At 47.1% G+C, this 20,891-nt stretch overlaps 1 protein-coding gene across 1 annotated transcript in view; it reads right to left on the reverse strand.

Moving 5' to 3' along the window:
• SUMF1 (sulfatase modifying factor 1) overlaps positions 1–20,891 on the reverse strand; it is a 305,071-nt gene that overhangs the window by 128,253 nt on the left and 155,927 nt on the right. Inside the window, exon 4 of the mRNA XM_086939208.1 lies at positions 16,871–16,953. Coding sequence (XP_086795334.1) covers positions 16,871–16,953 — 83 coding nt within the window. The remainder of the gene's footprint in view (positions 1–16,870; positions 16,954–20,891) is intronic.

Below are 20,891 nucleotides of genomic sequence, written 5' to 3' on the forward strand. Positions count from 1 at the left end.
GGTCATCATCATCTATACACTCTGGGTCTGATCCAGAGAGGACTCGGGTTCACAAAGAAACCAAATTGGTAGGCAGTGGATAAGGACAGAGGTTTCTCTTGGACATCTATCAGATGAGTTGCATCAGCATGAACCTGGCAAACGAGCTTGCCATGGCCTCCTTACAGGCATTATCTAAATGTGGAGCAGAAAGAGTTTTACCCACGGAGAGGAACAGGTTAACTATTGTATTATTGCTTTTATATAGGACAAGTTCGCAACTGGATGGAGGGGATAAGCTTGAGTCCAGGCCTTACATGAACAGAAGGTCATCAAAGTTCAAAAGGGGTAAAAAATTAAGACCAAACCAAGTACATGGAAAATCCTTAGTATATGCCACAAAAGTTACTCTCAAAAGCTCAAAAAATTGTAATTTCAAAAAGCCATCACAAATCCAAAGTGGTTACACCCCACTGATGTAGGAAGGTGGATATATAGTCACCCCCACTTTTTGCCTGGTGTTTTGCTGGTTTTCGACTTAGTTGGACTGGGACCCTGCTATTCAGGGCCCCAGTCTGTCTGCTTTCACTATAAAATGGACTCCATGTACTTTAGGTACATAACAGATTGGTTACTGGGTCACCCTTGTGAGCCCCTGTATGTGGTACCCTAGGTACCCAGGACATAGGTGCACCCTTGGCCTACCAGGGGCTGCAGCATGTATTGTGCCACCTCTGGTCAGCCTTCCAAAATGACACCACAGGTCTATACTTACAGCCTGGGTAAGGTAGTGTAATCACTGCTTACTTATATATAGTATATCTATATCTTCCGTATATATAGACACATAGTAACCTATGTATGTATATGTATAGGCATTTATATAGCGCACTACTTACCCGGAGGGTCCCAAGGCGCTTCGACCGCTGCGAAACCCTTCCTGGCTTCCCTGAGAGATGGTCCCTTAATGAGTATCTCCAGGGTGAGACCAGGCATCCCCGGCGGTCTGGTGGGGCCGTTAGTGAAGATGAGGCAAGCTAATGCCCAGAGTTGCCGAGTGTGATCGCTAAACAGAGTGGGCACCGAGGCGAGAGAATTATCGAGTCCGCTGACTCTGGTCCAGAAACCTGCCGCGCCGGGAATCGAACCCTGGTCCCGGGCCGTCCTCTGCTCTCGGGTCTGCCGCCTCTAACCAGTGAGCCACACTACACCTATAAGTCACTCCTATGGCAGGCCTTGACAATCCTGGAGGCAGAGTGCTTGGTTTTGTGTGAGAGGGTGCTCTAGCATGAGCTGAGCCCATCTGCAGCTTTTGGAACCATCTCCTTATAACTGTTCTATGATATAGGCATACCATATACTCTGAAGTGCATTATAATCCTCGCGGTTAATGCTAACTTTGGTTTGGCTTTATCAAAACAGGTTGTGTAAGGTGTCATACGCTTTGGAATACTACCCCCCCTTCAACCTCCCAACCCCCCCCCCCCCCCCCCAGTCCTGGCGGCGGGGGTAGCATTCCACCCTACTAGAGGGAGAAGACATGTAGTTACTGGTAAACCAGGTTAAAGTTAAACAGAGCCCCAGCATCACAAAATGGATTCTGCTGCCACAGACACAAGTCTGCCCTCCTGCTGCTGGACGAAACTCAGGCAGGGAAGGCTTGGGCAATAAGATTACTCCCCATGGAGGTGCTAGCACCTTCCCAGACAGGCTCTTAGTTTATTGGGGCAGGGAGGGCAGCATTCAGTGAATGCTTTCCAGACACTGCCTGGGGCACACAAGGTGCTCCATGCATTTCCCAGTTCAAACCGGTTGCTGGGGCACTCAGCCCCAGCTCTGGCGCGAAACTGGACAAAGGGGAAGTGGTGTAACCACCCCCTCCCCATGTCCACCCATAGGAGGGACCTTAGAGTTAGTCCAACCCCTAAACTTACTATAAGTATAGAACCGCAGTCCCTAGGACTTTAGATTACCCTGGACGAAACTCTGCAACATATATCTTGGACCTTCGGCATTCCATATCGACTGGAAAATGAAAGAATCTCTCTTGTGGTCAAGGAGTGACCACCCTGTTCAAACGGGCACCAACAGCAACTTTGCCGGTCTGCATTTTCAAGGCTCCCGCCGGATCCCGAAAAATCTGCGACTCAGGACATGGACTTCCAGACATCTCTGACGCTGACCTGCGCTCCCAGCAAAACTGAGACCTGTGGCGGACACAAGAGATGTGAGACCGGAACTCCTGGACATCCTGCATTTAGCATGCTGCACCTACTTCCAGAGGTATCTCGAAGTTGTGCATTGGGGTGCTTGAAGCTCCAGCCCCGAGCACCTCTTGCATCGAAGCTCAGAGGTCCACACTCCACGAGTGTCCCATGGGCCCGCTTTGTGCATTTCCGCTCTAGGGGTCTTTGCGGTTCCTAGGCCGTTGGCTAGTGAGCCCCCACGAAGACCAGTCTTTGACTTACTTTGCTTTCCTGATTGCTCCAGGCTTGCTCCGTCTTCTCTGCAAAGAAGAAGTTCCTCAGACCTTGCTGGTCTGCACCGAAGCCAATCTCGACATCTTGCATGGATTGCGTTTGCCAAGGCTTGTTAGGTCCAATCCGGATACCGACACCGCAGCCAACTAGAACCTTCGTGGGACAGCTCAATTCCAGCTCCTGGTCGTCATCGGTGCCTCTTGGACCTCGTGGCTGAAGAGATAAACTTCACCTTCTCACCAGAAATCACCAGACTTCGGCTGGCATCTTCCTATCACCACCCTGGTCACTGGCTAGTGACCCAGACTCTGTCCCTTCTGCTTTCAGGTTCTTCACATCATGAAAAAACACCTATGCACCCGGCTTCCCTGGGTGAGGTAACACGAGTACTCTGGTGCTCCCGTGGGTATTGCCTCTCCAAGTGTCCTAGTCTAAAAGAGTTCCATCGCAGTGCACCTCCTTGTACCCTTTATCTTTAAAATTGTAACTTGTTCGTTCTCCGTAGAAAGTCAATGGTAACCCGCGGCGGTGTTTAGACACTGCACGCGTCTCCCGTGGGCCTCCTACATCCTATCCTTTGGTTGTTCCTAGAAGCCCCAGCGATTCCACAGGTGCTAGGCTTGCTTTCTATTCCTCACGTGGTTCTTATGCCACTATTTTAGTATATGGTTTGTGAGGCCCCTGGGGAAAAACGTATACTGTGCAACTTATCGTATGGTAATTAAGTTCCTTGTATTGTACTTTTAACTCTGACCTCATAAAGAGTCCAGAGGGGTTGTTTTTAGAATAAATACATATATATTTGATATATACCTTGTGTGGTGTGCTTTCATTTGGTACTCAAGAGATTATAAATAGTAAAACAACTTGCTTACCTCGTCTCCAAGTCTTAGCCTGAAAGCTGCTCTCCACAGCTACCACTAGGATAGCTTTCTATAAGGTTGACTTTATAACCTACCATCAATAAGGGTCGATTGGACTGGTGCAAGGTGCCCACTAGAATAGTGGACATCGTATACCAGGCCAAATCCTCACAACTAATTCCCCCAAAAAATCCACAAAACATCCTTAAAACAAAAAAGAACCATGGTGTATTGTCACCAATTGTACATCACAAAAGACCGTCATCGACTGAGGATTGTATTACCTGCTGGGCTCATCCTCTTCCGTCTAAATCCTTCCTCTTTTCCTCTGGTGTTTAAGAAACAGAACACAGTATCCTGCTGCAATATCGCCCCAGTGTATTGGCCTAACATCACTGTACACATGCATTGCGATGCTTGGCTTTCCTTGCCCTTGTGACCTGGTCAATTGCTCAGGACTGAATATCTTCAGGATATGACTTTACAAACAAAATGACATATGATGCCTGAAAAATGAAGTAAATTCCTTTTTCAAAGTTCAGAAGAACCAATGCAAGAACACATTTCCCCCACAATGGAGGAATTCGTTGCACACCCAACGACTGCATGTACATGCAACATTTGCAACTTCTCTTCGCTTTACACCATTCAAAAGCGCAGCTTCAGATTTGCAGTAACACTTTGGAGCAATCCTCTGGCTCTCATGAACGCCACCAAACCTCCTCCTGCATACAAACCAACTCACTTCAATGAAGTACAGAGAACTACTTAGCCCCTTGTTTCTCCACGAAGAACTTCAGCACCTCGCCGGGGTTGTGGGTTACCATACAAAGCCACTGCCACATATTACAACACAATATACCTGCAAAAAAGACTTCCAATGACCCAGCTCAAAACCAGGACTGGTGAGACACGAGATTCAAGGTCTTCTGCTACTTTAACTGCAAGCAAAGGCCTTCCAGCAGGGCTCTTCAAGTGGTAAGGTGTACTTGAACGGGGTCATCCACTAGAGGTAGGTCGCTCCTCATCCTGTGCTTATCTGTACATATAGTACATATAGTATCTTCACAACTGTTAACTTGGTGTCTGGCTTTATTAGATCCACAAGCAACCAAAAAGTAAGGATGGATCCTCTGGAAATTCCGCTGAATAGCATTCCATTCCACTGTTTTAATCATCAGACACGAGCTAGAAGAGTACTAGAACACACAATTACAGTGCATAGGTTATGACTATTAGGACTATAGCTCCCAGAATCCCAAGAGAAAAACCGTGCACATGCTGGAGGAGCAATATATTTTAACTACCTGCATTTCTCTGTATTCCCACAAGTTAAAAAAACAGCAGGAGTTATTTGTAATGAAGAATTTTAGGAAAAGTAATGCCAAAATCTTTCAGTTTGTGCCAATAGATCAGAACGTTAATTCTATGCCACATCGTTGTCCATACACAAAACTATTCCTATATGAGTGCACACATCGACTAAGGTCTAGATTCACAAGTATGCTGATCTTTGGAACACTTTAGTCAATCAAGAAAGTCCTCGTTAGACAGTACAAAAAAGGTTGATAAAATTCACTTCAACCACTGACGTGTTTCATGTATGGAATATCCAGAACATTTTTAAGGCTGTGTAATGACAAAATGATAGAACTAAAAAAACAACACCAATACTATCCCAAAGGGCTTTATCAATATTAATTGGGATAATGAGATGCCTGTTTTTTTTCTTTATAGGGATCAATATGTAAAAGGGTTGTTTTGATCTGCAAAATCAGCAAGTAATGTATACATGAAAAGTTTGCAACCATTAGTTAATTTGGAGGAAAGGCTAATACTAGTTTCTTAGTAAAATAAATGTAGATTTATTCGGTGGAGTATCTTGTGCAGAGTGAGTGGAATCTCACTTACTTCATTGCGGTGCTGAGAAAACATGTGCAGGAAATGAACCAGATACTTCCCCGAAGTTCTGTTTTGGGCCAGTTGATGGGTTCTGAAACCCACCGGACAGAAGGTTTTTTGTTGTGCACTAGGTCCTCGAACTCAAGTAGGTTAGTGTATGGGAGTGATTAAGTAGTGCCTAGCATCAACAGTCTCGTAACCCCAACCTAACTAATGTCCACATACACAGGAGAACGAGGTCTTGTGGGCTACAACAATGACCGACGAGGGAATTCTTCAGTGGAATATATTAAATCAATTCATGTGATCACTGCCCAACTTACTACCCTTCGAAAAAAAGTGCTGACTGCAAAGAAACCTATGACCTTTAAGCAGAGCCTACAGAGATCACGTGTCCATCCTTTTGCGACAGGATCCCTCGACTTGCATCTCCCCACCGTATATAACTCTGGATTGACTTGCGTCTCACTAGCTCACCATACGTTGGTTCATCACCAAGCCCTCCCTATTTTCCACCTTGATTAAGAATCGCAGGTTGGTCGCTCAAGTTTGAAGACATACTATGCTGCTTCCTCAGTTTCCTACATGTATTGCAAAGTTACCGGTCACCCGCTGGTGCATTAGGTAAGTAGATAAAAAAAAATAGGACTGGGACCACTGGACTGGCTGAATAGAACTGCCGAAGGCTTGGTTTGTGGACAGGGTCAATAAGAACTAACAGCGATTGCATTTCTGGCCAGAGCCTACAAGACTTGGGCGGGCTCAAAGTAAAGGTCTGGGTCACTAGGATTTAGCAGGAATACCGAGGATTAGATCAGAATATTGATTACAATTGTGTTAATGCATTCTGGTTCATGTTTAGGGTGGCGGGGCTTGACCTGTTCATTTCTGCTCCTTGCATTCAGGTTCTTTCAGACACAGAGGGATATTTGCTGGTGGGGAGATGGTCTACGCTGAGACTATCTACATATATCTGCTATTGCAGATTGTTTTCCCTACTCTGTCAGACAATAGTGAAACCTACAAAAACTGCACCTCGGTTAGTCCTAATTATGCGTTGCCCGACAAAGTATTTGCAAGGTGCTGAGCAACACATGTTGACAATCACGTAGAGTACCAAATTCACCATTATGCCAGCCCGGCAAACACCCTACACTCCCAGCCATTTACCCTCCCACGAATAACCTCTCGATACTGCCCATCACCATGGAATCTGTCTAACCGACGTAACTTGCCACACCGAAGCCGGTCGCCCACCAGTACTAGGCTCCATATCCCCCTCAGCCGTGCATTACGTCAGAAAACTCGATTTCATCCTTCCTGCAAGATCACGTCACCTCACGGGTGGATAGCACTGGTGAGCGGTCGTGCTGCAAACACAGGGACTCTCAAAACACCTCATATGGGGCATTAGACTTTCAGCTTTTCCTCATGTTCCTGCAGTCTCTGAACACAGTCAATGACGTCATACACCATGGATACCCGTGTGCAAACAAAGGGAGCATTAAAAATCATGGATACGCGTTTCTCTGATCCCACACCCCACAAAAACTCTCTGGAGCAAGGGTCTTACAATTCACGCTAACCCACTGTTCTGCTTTCTAGCTGCACACAAGGGGGGCCCTCAAGCTGCACGCCGACGTACCTGCACTTTCTAAATATAGCCCTCCAGTGACGGATGAATCAGAAGTGGAGGGTCCGCACAGGAATGCGGCACGTGGGTGGAAGGAAAACCTGGAGAGAGAAACGTTTGCAAACACGACGACGCTGATGCAGGTCAGAGCCGGGTTAAAGATACCGGTACTCTGAATGTATAGACACTATTCACACATCACTGTTTTTTTACCCACCTAATTGTCACAGTTTGGTTGAAGGTGACATCTCAAACAAGCATTGGCAAAGCCAATAGGTTCCGCATACATGAGGTATTGGCTTTGTCAAGGGTTTTAGCCATGTTGTACAGCAGCACTTCTGCTATGTAGCATGGCTGAAAGTAAAAAAAAAAAATACAAAAGCCACTGACACGGCCAGTGTTGGCCTCATCATATGGCTTCTTTTTTTTAAATTTATTTTTTATTGGGCGGTAAGAAGGAGGGCAGGAGACAACACCAAGAGACATACAACACTGAGGGCGGGGAGTGTGGGTGGGAAAAAGCATAATGATACTGCCAACAATGTCACTGTGCTTTATCATGGTTGGTGGGAGGGACGATAAAACGGACAATGGAGGGAGGGAAGGCTGGGTAAGGCAACACAAACAATGGATTGAGGGAGAGCGGGTAAGCCAACAAGGACAACAAATGGAGGGCGTGAGGGGGAAACCCAACGCAACAAAGATTGGAGGGAGGGAAGGAGGGCGGGTGGGGGTGGTAAGCTAACACGGACAAAGGAGGGAAGGAGGTGCAGGTGGGTAGGGGCAAGCTAGCACAGACAACAGCAGGAGGTCGGTTGAGTGGGGGTAAGCAGATGGACAAGGGAGGACACGGACGGGGGAGCAGTACACAAGGGAGCCAACTGAAAAAGACACACTATGGAAGAGTGCTTAAATTCCCCCCAAAAAGTAGTGCCTAAAAAGTGAACAGTGATTAGTCCATGGTCCATACAAGGAACAAACACACAAAGACAAAAGAAGCCTAGGGAAGCTCAAGAATAAGAAGCAAGCGAAGGACAGTGACAATGAAGCCAACCAATGACAAGCAGTGGGTGGTCTCTAAGCCCACTGATAGAAAATAAAAGACCCTGACAACGAGAAAGGCGCTGTCTGGGTGAGACCGAAAAAGGGATGATCCTAATCTTAAGAAAAGAGGCTCAAAAGCACCGTACTAGTGAAGAGATCAAACAAGACTCAAACGCACTTCGCATCCTTCCAACTGGGATGCCATTGTTATTTGTGAACACACGGTTCTTCCACGGGCCATCATTTAGAGCTGGCCAAGAAGGTCAGAGTAACACCAGAAAATGGGGACTGCACTACACACCTGATATTCATGTTACCCCAAATTAAGAGGCTTTCAGTTGCTCCTGCTTTTTTCCCCTCTTAAAGCTGCAGATTAGCACCACTGGCACCAATGGGCACACTACGAGGTAGTGTTTAAATATTGTACCAATTGACTTTAAATCACTAAATGTGTGATACATATGTTCCTCACTGTAAATAAAACTTTTGGGTGGCGCTTTGCTTCTAAACAGATGGAGGTAGTATCCCTCATCAACAGACTAAGTCTCACACAACAACTTCCCTTCCCAAGCTAGGCCTTCACTTCTTTCACATGAGCAACACAAATCTCCCTACATGCACCCTGTAATTTGTTTTTATATAAAGTGTGAACTTGGCCTAAGGGCATTAGTGTACTGAGAGATTCCATTACACAAGGTTATATTTTATTGCCAACAAGTTTAGGGTGTTCATGGCCAAGTGGTAAAAATAGGATCCATGCCATTCCCCAGCCAACAGAGAAGTTTCTTGATTAAAGGAAAACTACACGCCAGACATAGCAGTCATTGTACAAATGTACTAACACGGAGGAAAGACTAACAACGTCTAAATGCGTAAGGTGCTGCTGCAACTATGCAACCCTTCAATGCACAACCACTAACCAGCCAAGGGAAGGCAAGTGGCAGAAAGATGATTTAATGCCTTTTACAGCCTGGAAACCAAATCATTATCACCTCTACTGGTAGAATTAACTTGCATGAAACATCCTGGCTAAAGGTACGACCTCTTTAAACTGGAAGCTCCAATTAATATGCTGATGTGACTGAACCTGGCTACTAAGTTGAGAATCTAGCAAATAATATGCCCTATCACGACTCTAAATCACACATTTAGAAACTTGGAAAAAATGGAGGCATGTGAGGCTCACCATGAGATTTGGACATAAAAGGGCATGTTTGCAACACATTTATAACAAGAACCGAAAAAAACAAAGATTTGGGTACTATAATTTGTCTGCATGAAAAGCCACATAACATAACATGACTTCACTTTAGACAGAGTACCAGAATAGTGGCATCTATGTTATGTTATGTTATGTTATGTTAAATGGGTTTTTTAGAGCGCACAGCTACTCAAGTGAGTGTCCTGGCGCTAGGCGTGAATACTAAAATTGCTATATTGTCTATGTATCAATATTCAAAGACCAATTTAGACACAGACAGCCATGCTCCTAGAGTAAGGTAAAAACAGGTACCCAGACACATTGACATACACACAACACACACCCATATACCCAAGCAACTTAGTGAACATACTCAAACGCCCATATGGATGGGTGGGTGAATGCATGGAACAGATTAAAACATTCAAGAAAATTTTTTCCTGCTTATGATGCTGACAATTTGACTTTTGCCATGTTGGTTTCAAGGGACTTTTATGTGTTTAGTTTATTATTTTTTTCAGCGTGTGCTGTAGCAGCAGTTATTAAATACAGGCAAAGTTATTTCTCAATTCTCCATAGAAATGTAAGCGTACATAATGTAAGATGTTTAATATGAAACCTGCTGTAAAAACACCTAGAAGCGTACAGGTACATTACATCTTTTAATGTGACAATGAATTGACTGTGAGAAAGAGATATTAATAAGAAAACATTTAGTGTAATATGAGGAAGAAAACTCATATAATGGTCTTCTTTCAGACAACCTTGCACCGAAATGAACTGGAAGACTGGACCATTGACACTAATAAGACACAGATTCAAAGAAAAGCACACCAATGTGACCTGACAAAATCCTACAATAATGATGCAGCAATTAAACTCCACATGGTGCATTTCTTCCCCACTAAACACCAATCACAAATATTATAATGCAGTATTTCAACCACACTCCCTTCTTCCTCTTGCATATGCAATGGGTTCTCAATAAATGTCCCTGCCTTTCAAGACACACCTAAAAAGGGATGCACTCAAGATTTATGGGCGGAATGAATAAGTATGCGTTCAGGCTATAACCCTAACTAGTCCTTCCTCCCTAGGGCAGAACATGTTGCTAGAGAGTGTTCAGTACCGACACAGTGGCTTGGCCAAGTGAGGTACATTTGAGATGTTACATTGACTTGCACATTCTTCTAAAAATGTTTGGAAAGAATGTTTTTTTAGGATAATTGTATATAAGCATGCCACAGCAACCAGTGAAGGGGTCTCAGAGTCATGTCATGATCATGTAACACAGGCTTTTAAACTTCACATCCTTTTTGTGTCTTGAAGGCTATTGACTGATGGTGACTTGTAATTTCTTGATGATATTCTGCAATGTGTCGTTCAATCATGTACTGTACTACTGTGATTTTCCTCAATAACCAATAAAAAATGTTTAAAACTTCACGTCCTTTTACAAGCCATTGAAGCCTAGGAACTTATAGCACAGAAGCAAGATTAAGGAGATGAAATTTTAAGTGACAGGAGCACTTTACAGATGACTGAAGGAGTCTGCCATGCCGCTTTAGTGTATAGCAAGGTGAACTGCTTCAGTAAATACATCTGACTACTCTGTTGAAACCCCTATGTGCTTCTCTGCAGAGACTACTACATCAGCAGAGCTGGTGTCCACCACCTAGCTGTGAAGCACTAAAAGAAAGCTAGTTCAATTTGGCCAGCCTTGTATTTTGTAAAAACCAATCGCATGTCAGGACACAGATTATAAAATGGAGGCAAAGCTGGAATGCAGACTTGAACTATGGTGAACATGTTTGCCTTAATCGGGTGTTTTACCTCCCTTAGTGTAAAAGAAGTCACACAAGGCACTGAAGTTGACACCACAGGCTTATACAGATCAATCAAAGCCATTAAACATGGTATGCCCTTAAAAGAAACGGTCAAATCAACCTTTGCTATTCTACTTACTATTCTGTTGGCGCTCGCGTCATCCACTGGTGCATGTGTGAGTGATTACGTATGTGCATACATATGTCAGAAGTAAGCACATGCATGCACCAATTGAGGTGCATAGGGGTCATTGCTTACATTTTTTATTTACCGGTCCAATATGGCAGATGCCACTTAGATTGGTAAAGAAAAAAAAATTTTGTTCAAAGAGCAAATTTAAAAACAAAAAAAGAACTGCGTAATGGAGGAGAGAAGGCGAGGGAACAAGTTGGCGCATGGAGAGGAAAAGCCATTGTTGTCGCTGCTGATGTCATCAACTGTCACCCCCTGCTGGAACCTTAGCCAGCCAGAGAAACTCTCACCTAACTATGGGTGGGAAAAGCTTAGCTGTACCTTGGAAAGCCCTCGCACGCCCCTCAGCTGCACCCACCGGTGTTCAGGCAGGTCTAAAAAAAATATTTAAAAAAACACTTGCAAGTATTTTTAACTTCGGAGAACCCTGGCAACATATTATTCTGGAAAGAACCATGCAACCACCTTAATTGCAAACACGGTTATTCCTGGAATCCAGTTCCCTGTCGCCGCTTGTGCAGCTGTAACGCTGAATTTCTTTCTTTGAGCAGTTTCTGAGCCCAGTGCCGTGCCTTTAATCCCTCTCACAATTATAAGCAGCCACAGTTTCTCTTGTTTCAGAGATATAATCCGTACTCTTTGAACCAAAAATGATACTATGTTAAAAAAAAAGACCACGCAAAAGAACATTAAGAGATGGGGGAGTGAGGTAATCTGTAAAGGAAGACCGAATCAATTTACTAAGTAAAGCCCAGATGGAGGTAACGAGGGTCAGATCAGAGCACTTCTGGAGGCCGAGGAGCAAAGCTGGAGCAACCTGGGACGCCAAGGATGGGGAAACCAGGCCAGCTCTGGTCACAGAAACCGCCTGTGGCTCTTTACCAGAAGCTACCGGGTGTCTCTTCAATAAAAGAGACCAGTGTCGCTTTCAAAGAAGCAACACCTAGTTCCTTAACGGTGTCTCTTTCAAGGAGGTTACATGCAGCTCTCACAAATGCTACAGATGTCTCAAAGAGGTTACATGCACCTCTCACTGATGCTACAGATCTCTTTCAAGGAGGTTACATGCAGCTCTCCGAGATGCTACAGAGGTCTCTTTCAAAGAGGTTACATGCAGCTCTCAGAGATGCTAGAGAGGTCTCTTTCAAGGAGGTTACATGCAGCTCTCTCACTGTGGCTCTTTACCAGAAGCTACCGGGTGTCTCTTCAATAAAAGAGACCAGTGTCGCTTTCAAAGAAGCAACACCTAGTTCCTTAACGGTGTCTCTTTCAAGGAGGTTACATGCAGCTCTCACAAATGCTACAGATGTCTCAAAGAGGTTACATGCACCTCTCACTGATGCTACAGATCTCTTTCAAGGAGGTTACATGCAGCTCTCCGAGATGCTACAGAGGTCTCTTTCAAAGAGGTTACATGCAGCTCTCAGAGATGCTAGAGAGGTCTCTTTCAAGGAGGTTACATGCAGCTCTCTCACTGATGCTACAGATGTCTCTTTCAAGGAGACTACATGCATCTCTCTAAGAGATGCCACAGAGGTCTCTTTCAAAGAGGTGAAATGCAGCTCTCAGAGATTCTACAGATGTCTCTTTCAAAGAAGTTACATGCAGCTCTCTCACATATGCTACAGATGTCTAAAAGAGGTTACAGGCAGCTCTTTCACAGATGCTACAGACGTCTCTTTCAAAGAGGTTACATGCAGCTCTGAGAAGGTACAGACGTCTCTTTTAAAGAGGTTGCATTCAGCTCGCTCACAGATGCTACAGATGTCTCTTTCAAAGGGGTTACATGCAGCTCTCACTGATGCTACAGATGTCTCTTTTAAAGAGGTTACATGCAGCCCTCACAGATGCTACAGATGTCTCAAAGAGGTTACATGCAGCTCTCACAGACGCTACAGATGTCTCAAAGAGGTTACATGCAGCTCTCACAGATGCTACAGATGTCTCTTTCGAAGAGGATACATGCAGCTCTCAGAGATGCTACCGATGTCTCTTTCAAAGAGGTTACATGCAGCTCTCACAGATGCTACAGATGTCTCTTTCAAAGAGGTTACATGCAGCTCTCAGAGATGCTTCAGAAAAGGGGGTGGTGATGGACAGAGTATCTGAATTAAACAGAATACTACTACCCAGTCAACAGATCAGGGCTTGATCCATCCCCGTTTTTTAGCTCACTGCACCATCCCAGCTCAGAACCTGGCTACATGCAAATTAGTCTGACCCTGGACCAGTGCATCATGGGAACAGGGCATACCAAACTACCAAGCCAATTCCCTTACTGGAAAGGAAACAAGCTTCCGGGGACCGGTTTCTGGCATTACAGCCGTCTTCGGCCCGGCTTGCTTGAATCCTGATGGTGCAGTGAGCAAGGGACTCACATCTGAGCATACCCTTCCACGCTTGTGGTGGACAAAACGATTCAGAAAAGGGGGTGGTGATGGACAGAGTATCTGAATTAAACAGAATACTACTACCCAGTCAACAGATCAGGGCTTGATCCATCCCCGTTTTTTAGCTCACTGCACCATCCCAGCTCAGAACCTGGCTACATGCAAATTAGTCTGTCCCTGGCCCAGTGCATCACGGGAACAGGGCAGACCAAACTACCAAGTCAATTCTTTTACTGGAAAGGAAACAAGCTTCCAGGGACCGGTTTCTGGCATTACAGCCGTCTTCGGCCCGGCTTGCTTGAATCCTGATGGTGCAGTGAGCAAGGGACTCACATCTGAGAATACCCTTCCATGCTTGTGGTGGACAAAACGATTCAGAGAAGGGGGTGGTGATGGACAGAGTATCTGAATTAAACAGAATACTACTACCCAGTCAACAGATCAGGGCTTGATCCATCACCGCTTTTTAGCTCACTGCACCATCCCAGCTCAGAACCTGGCTACATTCAAATTAGTCTGTCCCTGGCCCAGTGCATCATGGGAACAGGGCAGACCAAACTACCAAGCCAATTCTTTTACTGGAAAGGAAACAAGCTTCCGGGGACCGGTTTCTGGCATTACAGCCATCTTCGGCCCGGCTTGCTTGAATCCTGATGGTGCAGTGAGCAAGGGACTCACATCTGAGCATACCCTTCCACGCTTGTGGTGGACAAAACAATTCAGTAAAGGGGGTGGTGATGGACAGAGTATCTGAATTAAACCGAATACTACTACCCAGTCAACAGATCAGGGCTTGATCCATCACCGTTCTTTAGCTCACTGCACCATCCCAGCTCAGAACCTGGCTACATGCAAATTAGTCTGTCCCTGGCCCAGTGCATCATGGGAACAGGGCAGACCAAACTACCAAGCCAATTCTTTTACTGGAAAGGAAACAAGCTTCCGGGGACCGGTTTCTGGCAATACAGCCGTCTTCGGCCCAGCTTGCTTTAATCCTGATGGTGCAGTGAGCAAGCGACTCACATCTGAGCATACCCTTCCACGCTTGTGGTGGACAAAACGATTCAGAAAAGGGGGTGGTGATGGACAGAGTATCTGAATTAAACAGAATACTACTACCTAGTCAACAGATCAGGGCTTGATCCATCACCGTTTTTTAGCTCACTGCACAATCCCAGCTCAGAACCTGGCTACATGCAAATTAGTCTGTCCCTGACCCAGTGCATCATGGGAACAGGGCAGACCAAACTACCAAGTCAATTCTTTTACTGGAAAGGAAACAAGCTTCCAGGGACCGGTATCTGGCATTACAGCCGTCTTCGGCCCGGCTTGCTTGAATCCTGATGGTGCAGTGAGCAAGGGACTCACATCTGAGCATACCCTTCCACGCTTGTGGTGGATAAAACGATTCAGAAAAGGGGGTGGTGATGGACAGAGTATCTGAATTAAACAGAATACTACTACCCAGTCAACAGATCAGGGCTTGATCCATCACCATTTTTTAGCTCACTGCACCATCCCAGCTCAGAACCTGGCTACATGCAAATTAGTCTGTCCCTGGCCTAGCTCTCACAGATGCTACAGATGTCTCGTTCAAAGAGGTTACATGCAGCTCTCACAGATGCTACAGATGTCTCGTTCAAAGAGGTGACAAGCAGCTCTCTCACAGATGCTACAGATGTCTCTTTCAAAGACGTTACATGCAGCTCTAACAGATGCTACAGATGTCTCGTTAAAAGAGGTTACATGCAGCTCTCAGAGATGCTACAGATGTCTCTTTCAAGGAGGTTACATGCAGCTCTCACTGATGCTACAGATCTCTTTCAAGGAGGTTACATGCAGCTCTCACAGATGATAGAGAGGTCTCTTTAAAAGGTTAAATGCAGCTCTCAGAGATGCTACAGATGTCTCTTTCAAAGAGGTTACATGCAGCTCTCAGAGATGCTACAGATGTCTCTTTCAAAGAGGATACATGCAGCTTCCAGAGATGCTACAGATGTGTCTTTTAAAGAGGTTACATGCAGCTCTCATAGATGCTACAGATGTCTTTCAAGGAGGTTACATGCAGCTCTCACAGATGATAGAGAGGTCTCTTTAAAAGGTTAAATGCAGCTCTCAGAAATGCTACAGATGTCTCTTTCAAAGAGGTTACATGCAGCTCTCAGAGATGCTACAGATGTCTCTTTCAAAGAGGATACATGCAGCTTCCAGAGATGCTACAGATGTGTCTTTTAAAGAGGTTACATGCAGCTCTCACTGATGCTACAGATGTCTTTCAAGGAGGTTACATGCAGCTCTCACAGATGATAGAGAGGTCTCTTTAAAAGGTTAAATGCAGCTCTCAGAAATGCTACAGATGTCTCTTTCAAAGAGGTTACATGCAGCTCTCAGAGATGCTACAGATGTCTCTTTCAAAGAGGATACATGCAGCTTCCAGAGATGCTACAGATGTGTCTTTTAAAGAGGTTACATGCAGCTCTCATAGATGCTACAGATGTCTTTCGAAGAGGTTACATGCAGCTCTGAGATGCTACAGATGTCTCTTTTAAAGAGGTTATATGCAGCTCTCTAAGTGATGCTACAGAGGTCTCTTTCAAAGAGGTTACATGCAGCTCTCACAGATGATAGATATGTCTCTTTCAAAAAGGTTACATGCATGCAGCTCTCACAGATGCTACAGATGTCTCTTTCGAAGAGGTTACATGCAGCTCTGAGATGCTACAGATGTCTCTTTCAAAGAGGCTACATGCAGCTCTCAGAGATGCTACAAATGTCTCTTTCAAGGAGGTTACATGCAGCTCTGAGATGCTACAGATGTCTCTTTCAAAGAGGTTACATGCAGCTCTCATAGATGCAACAGATGTCTCTTTCAAAGGTTACATGCAGCTCTTACAGATGCTACAGATGTCTCTTTCAAAGAGGTTACCTGCAGCTCTCACAGATGCAACAGATGTCTCTTTCAAAGGTTACATGCAGCACTCAGATGCTACAGATGTCTCAAAGAGGTTACATGCAGCTCTTACAGATGCAACAGATTTCTCTTTCAAAGTTTACATGCAGCTCTCAGAGATGCTACAGATGTCTCTTTCAAAGAGGTGACATGCAGCTCTCAGAGATGCTACAGATGTCTCTTTCAAAGAGGTGACATGCAGCTCTCACAGATGATAGACATGTCTCTTTTAAAGAGGTGACATGCAGCTCTAAGAGATGCAACAGATGTCTCTTTCAAAGAGGTTACATGCAGCTCTCACAGATGCAACAGATGTCTATTTTAAAGAGGTTACACCCAGCTCTCTCACAGATGCTATAGATGTCTCCTTCACAGACGTCACTTCAATCTCACAATATAGACTACTCACCTTTCGAGGATGTTGGAATCCGGACCCTCGGGGTGTTTCCAATTTGCTCTTTTTACAGGTAGCCACCAGGGAGCAGCTGCAACCTAAAAGCAGGCCAAGGAACTCCATTAAAAAACATTTACATATTTGCTTGTCCCAAAATATACTATTCCATGTAGAATTAACAATTAAACTGCAATATATATGTATGTGTGTGTGTGTGTATATATATATATATATATATATAAATATAATATATATATATATATATATATATATATATATATATATATATATATATAAGCACAGCATTCCAACGTGTTTTAACCTCAGCACGTCCTGATTAGGATCTATAGTATTTTTGCAGACACACCGAGTGTAATGTGTTAATTATTTTCAATACTCAGTGTGGGAAGGGGCCATGGGACACCAGCGACGAAGTCGGTGTGGTTCGAGATGTCCTTTACTCAACAATGGTAGTGCATAGTATGTTGCACTCAGCAGATCTGCATATTTGTCTTGTAGGTATAAATAAAGGCACAATCATATCCAGAGCAAATTGTGTTCAATCTTTGCAGGTACCTAAAAATATAAGAAATTCCTCTTTGGGAATATGGCACAGCGTTTTTTTTTCTGTCAAGTGATTCTAGGAGGAAATCTGTAAGACAATAAATATTGCCCTCTCAAGTCAGTTAAGTTTAGACTTGTAAAGGAGAGGATGAAGCCGAACGGCTAGGGTTGTGTTAGACGGGGACCTGGAGGGTCGGCCGAGGACAGGGTAGAGGCCTCCGGTGAGGGCCGTCTCCAGCGATCGTACAGACGAGTAACTTCCCCCCCACAGATGGACACCACACATGGATGAGGTCAAAACTCTTTATATACGATTCTTGAAGCAAGGTTATCAGCGATACAGTTAGATCAGGACACGAGGGTCCTCTTAATTCTAGTCTCTGAGGGGAAAAGGGTAGCGGGACAGTCTTGGTACCGGTCTGGTACGGGGTGGCAAGATGGGTAGCTCACAATCCTCGAGCTCGGAGTTCTGGAAGGTCGGGCCGCGGCAGCGCCAGCAGGCTAGGATGATAAGTCTCACTTGAGAAGGGCCGCGGCAGAGCCAGCAGGCAAAGGCGATGGTTCACACAAGGATGGGCCGCGGCAGGGCCAGCAGGCAGGAACGATGTTTCATAAGGATGGGCCGCGGCAGCGCCAGCAGGTCCCGACGAAGGTGTAGGTTGCAGAGGGCTGCGGCAGCGCCAGCAGGCAGGACGATGGTTCACAAGGATGGGCCGCGGCAGCGCCAGCAGGTCCCGACGAAGGTGTAGGTTGCAGAGGGCCGCGGCAGCGCCAGCAGGCAGGAACGAGGATTCACAAGGCAGGGCTGCGGCAGCGCCAGCAGTCCGTCAAGGATGAGTTCTTCAAGGTGTCTCTCCGGAGCAATGCTGCTGATGGTGTTCCGGGCCGGCCGATGTCGTGGTGTTCGGGAGCAGGCGTCCCGTTGGGGACGGGTTGCGGGTTGCTTCTGTGGGTTGCCGGGGTGGTTCTTCTGGTGACACCGGGAGAGCCGGTGTTTGGGTCTTATTATGCGGGGAGGGAGCGGCCCCTTCATGAGGCCTGTCCAACATGCGTCCCCCCCAGCTGAAGGCAGGGAGAGTCACCCATCTTCTTGGGTACTCTCCTCGCCGAGGCGGAAAAAGCGTGACAGGCCGTCCGCGTTGGCGTGGTCTTGGCCAGGGCGATGCTCCACAGTGAAGTCCATCCCCTGCAAGGAGATGGACCATCGCAACAGTTTTGGGTTCTCCCCCCGCATCTGCATCAGCCATTGCAGGGGTCTATGGTCTGTTTGTACCCTGAAATGGGTACCGAAGAGGTAGGGCCGGAGTTTCTTGAGGGCCCATACTACTGCGAAGGCCTCCCGCTCGATGGTGCTCCAGCGCTGCTCTCGGGCCAGCAGGCGTCGGCTGATGAAGGCCACTGGTTGATCGACTCCCTCGGCGTTGAGTTGAGAGAGTACTGCCCCAACGCCATGATCTGAGGCGTCCGTCTGGACGATGAATTCCCGGCTGTAGTCGGGGGCCTGGAGCACGGGGGCGGTGCACATGGCGGCCTTCAACTTCTCGAAGGCCGCTTGACAGTCCAGAGTCCAGTTGACGGTTTTGGGGTTTTTCTTGGAGGTGAGTTCTGTGAGGGGCCCCACAATGCTGCCATAGTCCTTTACAAATCGCCGGTAGTATCCGGTGAGCCCTAGGAAGGCTCGGACCTCGGTTTGGGTGACAGGAGGTTGCCAGGACTGGATGGCAGCGATCTTGAGCTGAAGGGGGGCCACCAGACCGCTCCCCACTTGGTATCCGAGATAGGTCACGGACCCCTGGCCAATCTGACATTTGCTGGCTTTGATGGTGAGGCCGGCCTGCTGGAGGGCGTGCAGGACTTCTCGGAGGTGGTGAAGGTGGTCTGCCCAGTGACGACTGTACACAGCGATATCGTCCAGGTAGGCGGCGCTGAATTCTTCGAGGCCCGCCAATACCTGGTTCACGAGTCGTTGGAAAGTAGCTGGAGCGTTTTTCATGCCGAATGGCATCACGTTGAAGTGGTAGTGGCCATCCGGGGTAGAGAAGGCGGATCGTTCTTGGGCCCTGGGGGTGAGGCCGATCTGCCAGTAGCCTGCTGTTAGATCGAAGATGCTCAGATAGCGGGCAGCCCCCATGCGGTCAACCAGCTCATCCACCCGGGGGATGGGGTGAGCGTCGGTTCGGGTAACAGCGTTCAGGCCCCGATAGTCTACACAGAACCGGAGCTCGGGGGCCACGCCCGGGGCGGCAGCCTTGGGGACCAGTACGACTGGGCTGGCCCAGGGGCTGTCGGATGGCTCGATCACTCCTAGGGCCAGCATTTTGGAGACTTCGTCCCGGATGCAGGTGCGCACCCGATCTGGCACTCAGTACGCCCTGTGTCGAATAGGTGGACTATCCCCAGTGTCCACGTCGTGCAGGCACCAGGGGGTGACCCCTGGGGTGAGGGAGAACAGATTCGCAAATTGTAGCAGGAGAGCCCGGCAGTCTTGGCGTTGTTCCGGGGACAAGGCTTCGGAGAGTCTGACCCCTTCCACTGAGCCATCTTTTTCACGGGTCCTCAGTAGGTCAGGGACGGGCTCAGAGTCTTCTTCCGTCCCACTATCTGTTGCCATTAGTAGGCTGAGCTCCGAGCGTACGAAGTGGGGTTTGAGTCTGTTGGCGTGGAGGACTCGGAGCGGGTTCCGGGGGGACTCCATGTCTATGAGGTAGGTGACAGGGCCCTTGCGCTCTATCACCTTGAAGGGTCCTGTCCATTTGTCCTGCAGGGCACAAGGTTCGACTGGAGACATCACCCATACTTGCTGGCCTGGTTCGAACTCGATGGAGGAGGCATGTTGATCGTACCATTTCTTCATGTCCTCCTGACTGGCCTCAAGGTTGGCTTTGGCGAGTTCCCTGAATCGCCGGGTCTGGTTGCGGAGGGTCAGGAGATACTTATATACGTCCGGAGGGGTCTTCTGGGGGGCCATCTCCCATCCTTCCTTGACCAGGCTGAGGGGGCCCCGGACGGGGTGCCCATACAGGAGCTCGAAGGGGCTGAAGCCGAGGGATTTCTGGGGAACTTCTCGATAGGCGAAGAGGAGGCACGGGAGCAGCACGTCCCATTTGCAAAGTAGGGGTTCTTCCAGGCCCATGATCATTCCCTTGAGAGTACGGTTAAACCGCTCGACCAGTCAGTTTCCTTGTGGGTGATAAGGGGTTGTGAACCTGTAGGTGACCCCGCACTGCTGCCAGAGAGACCTCATGTACTTTGAGATAAAGTTCGTGCCCCTGTCGCTGACGACCTCCCGGGGGAAGCCCACTCGAGAGAAGATCCCCATTAGGGCTCGGCCTACCACGGGTGCTGTCACGGTCCGAAGAGGAATGGCCTCGGGGTACCGGGTGGCGTGGTCCACCAGGACTAGGATGAACCGGTGCCCCTGGGCCGTTCGGGGGTCTAGGGGCCCCACAATGTCTATTCCCACCCGTTCGAA

This window comes from Lissotriton vulgaris, chromosome 9 (genome assembly GCF_964263255.1).
Source record: "Lissotriton vulgaris chromosome 9, aLisVul1.2, whole genome shotgun sequence".
Taxonomy (NCBI): Eukaryota; Metazoa; Chordata; class Amphibia; order Caudata; family Salamandridae; genus Lissotriton; species Lissotriton vulgaris.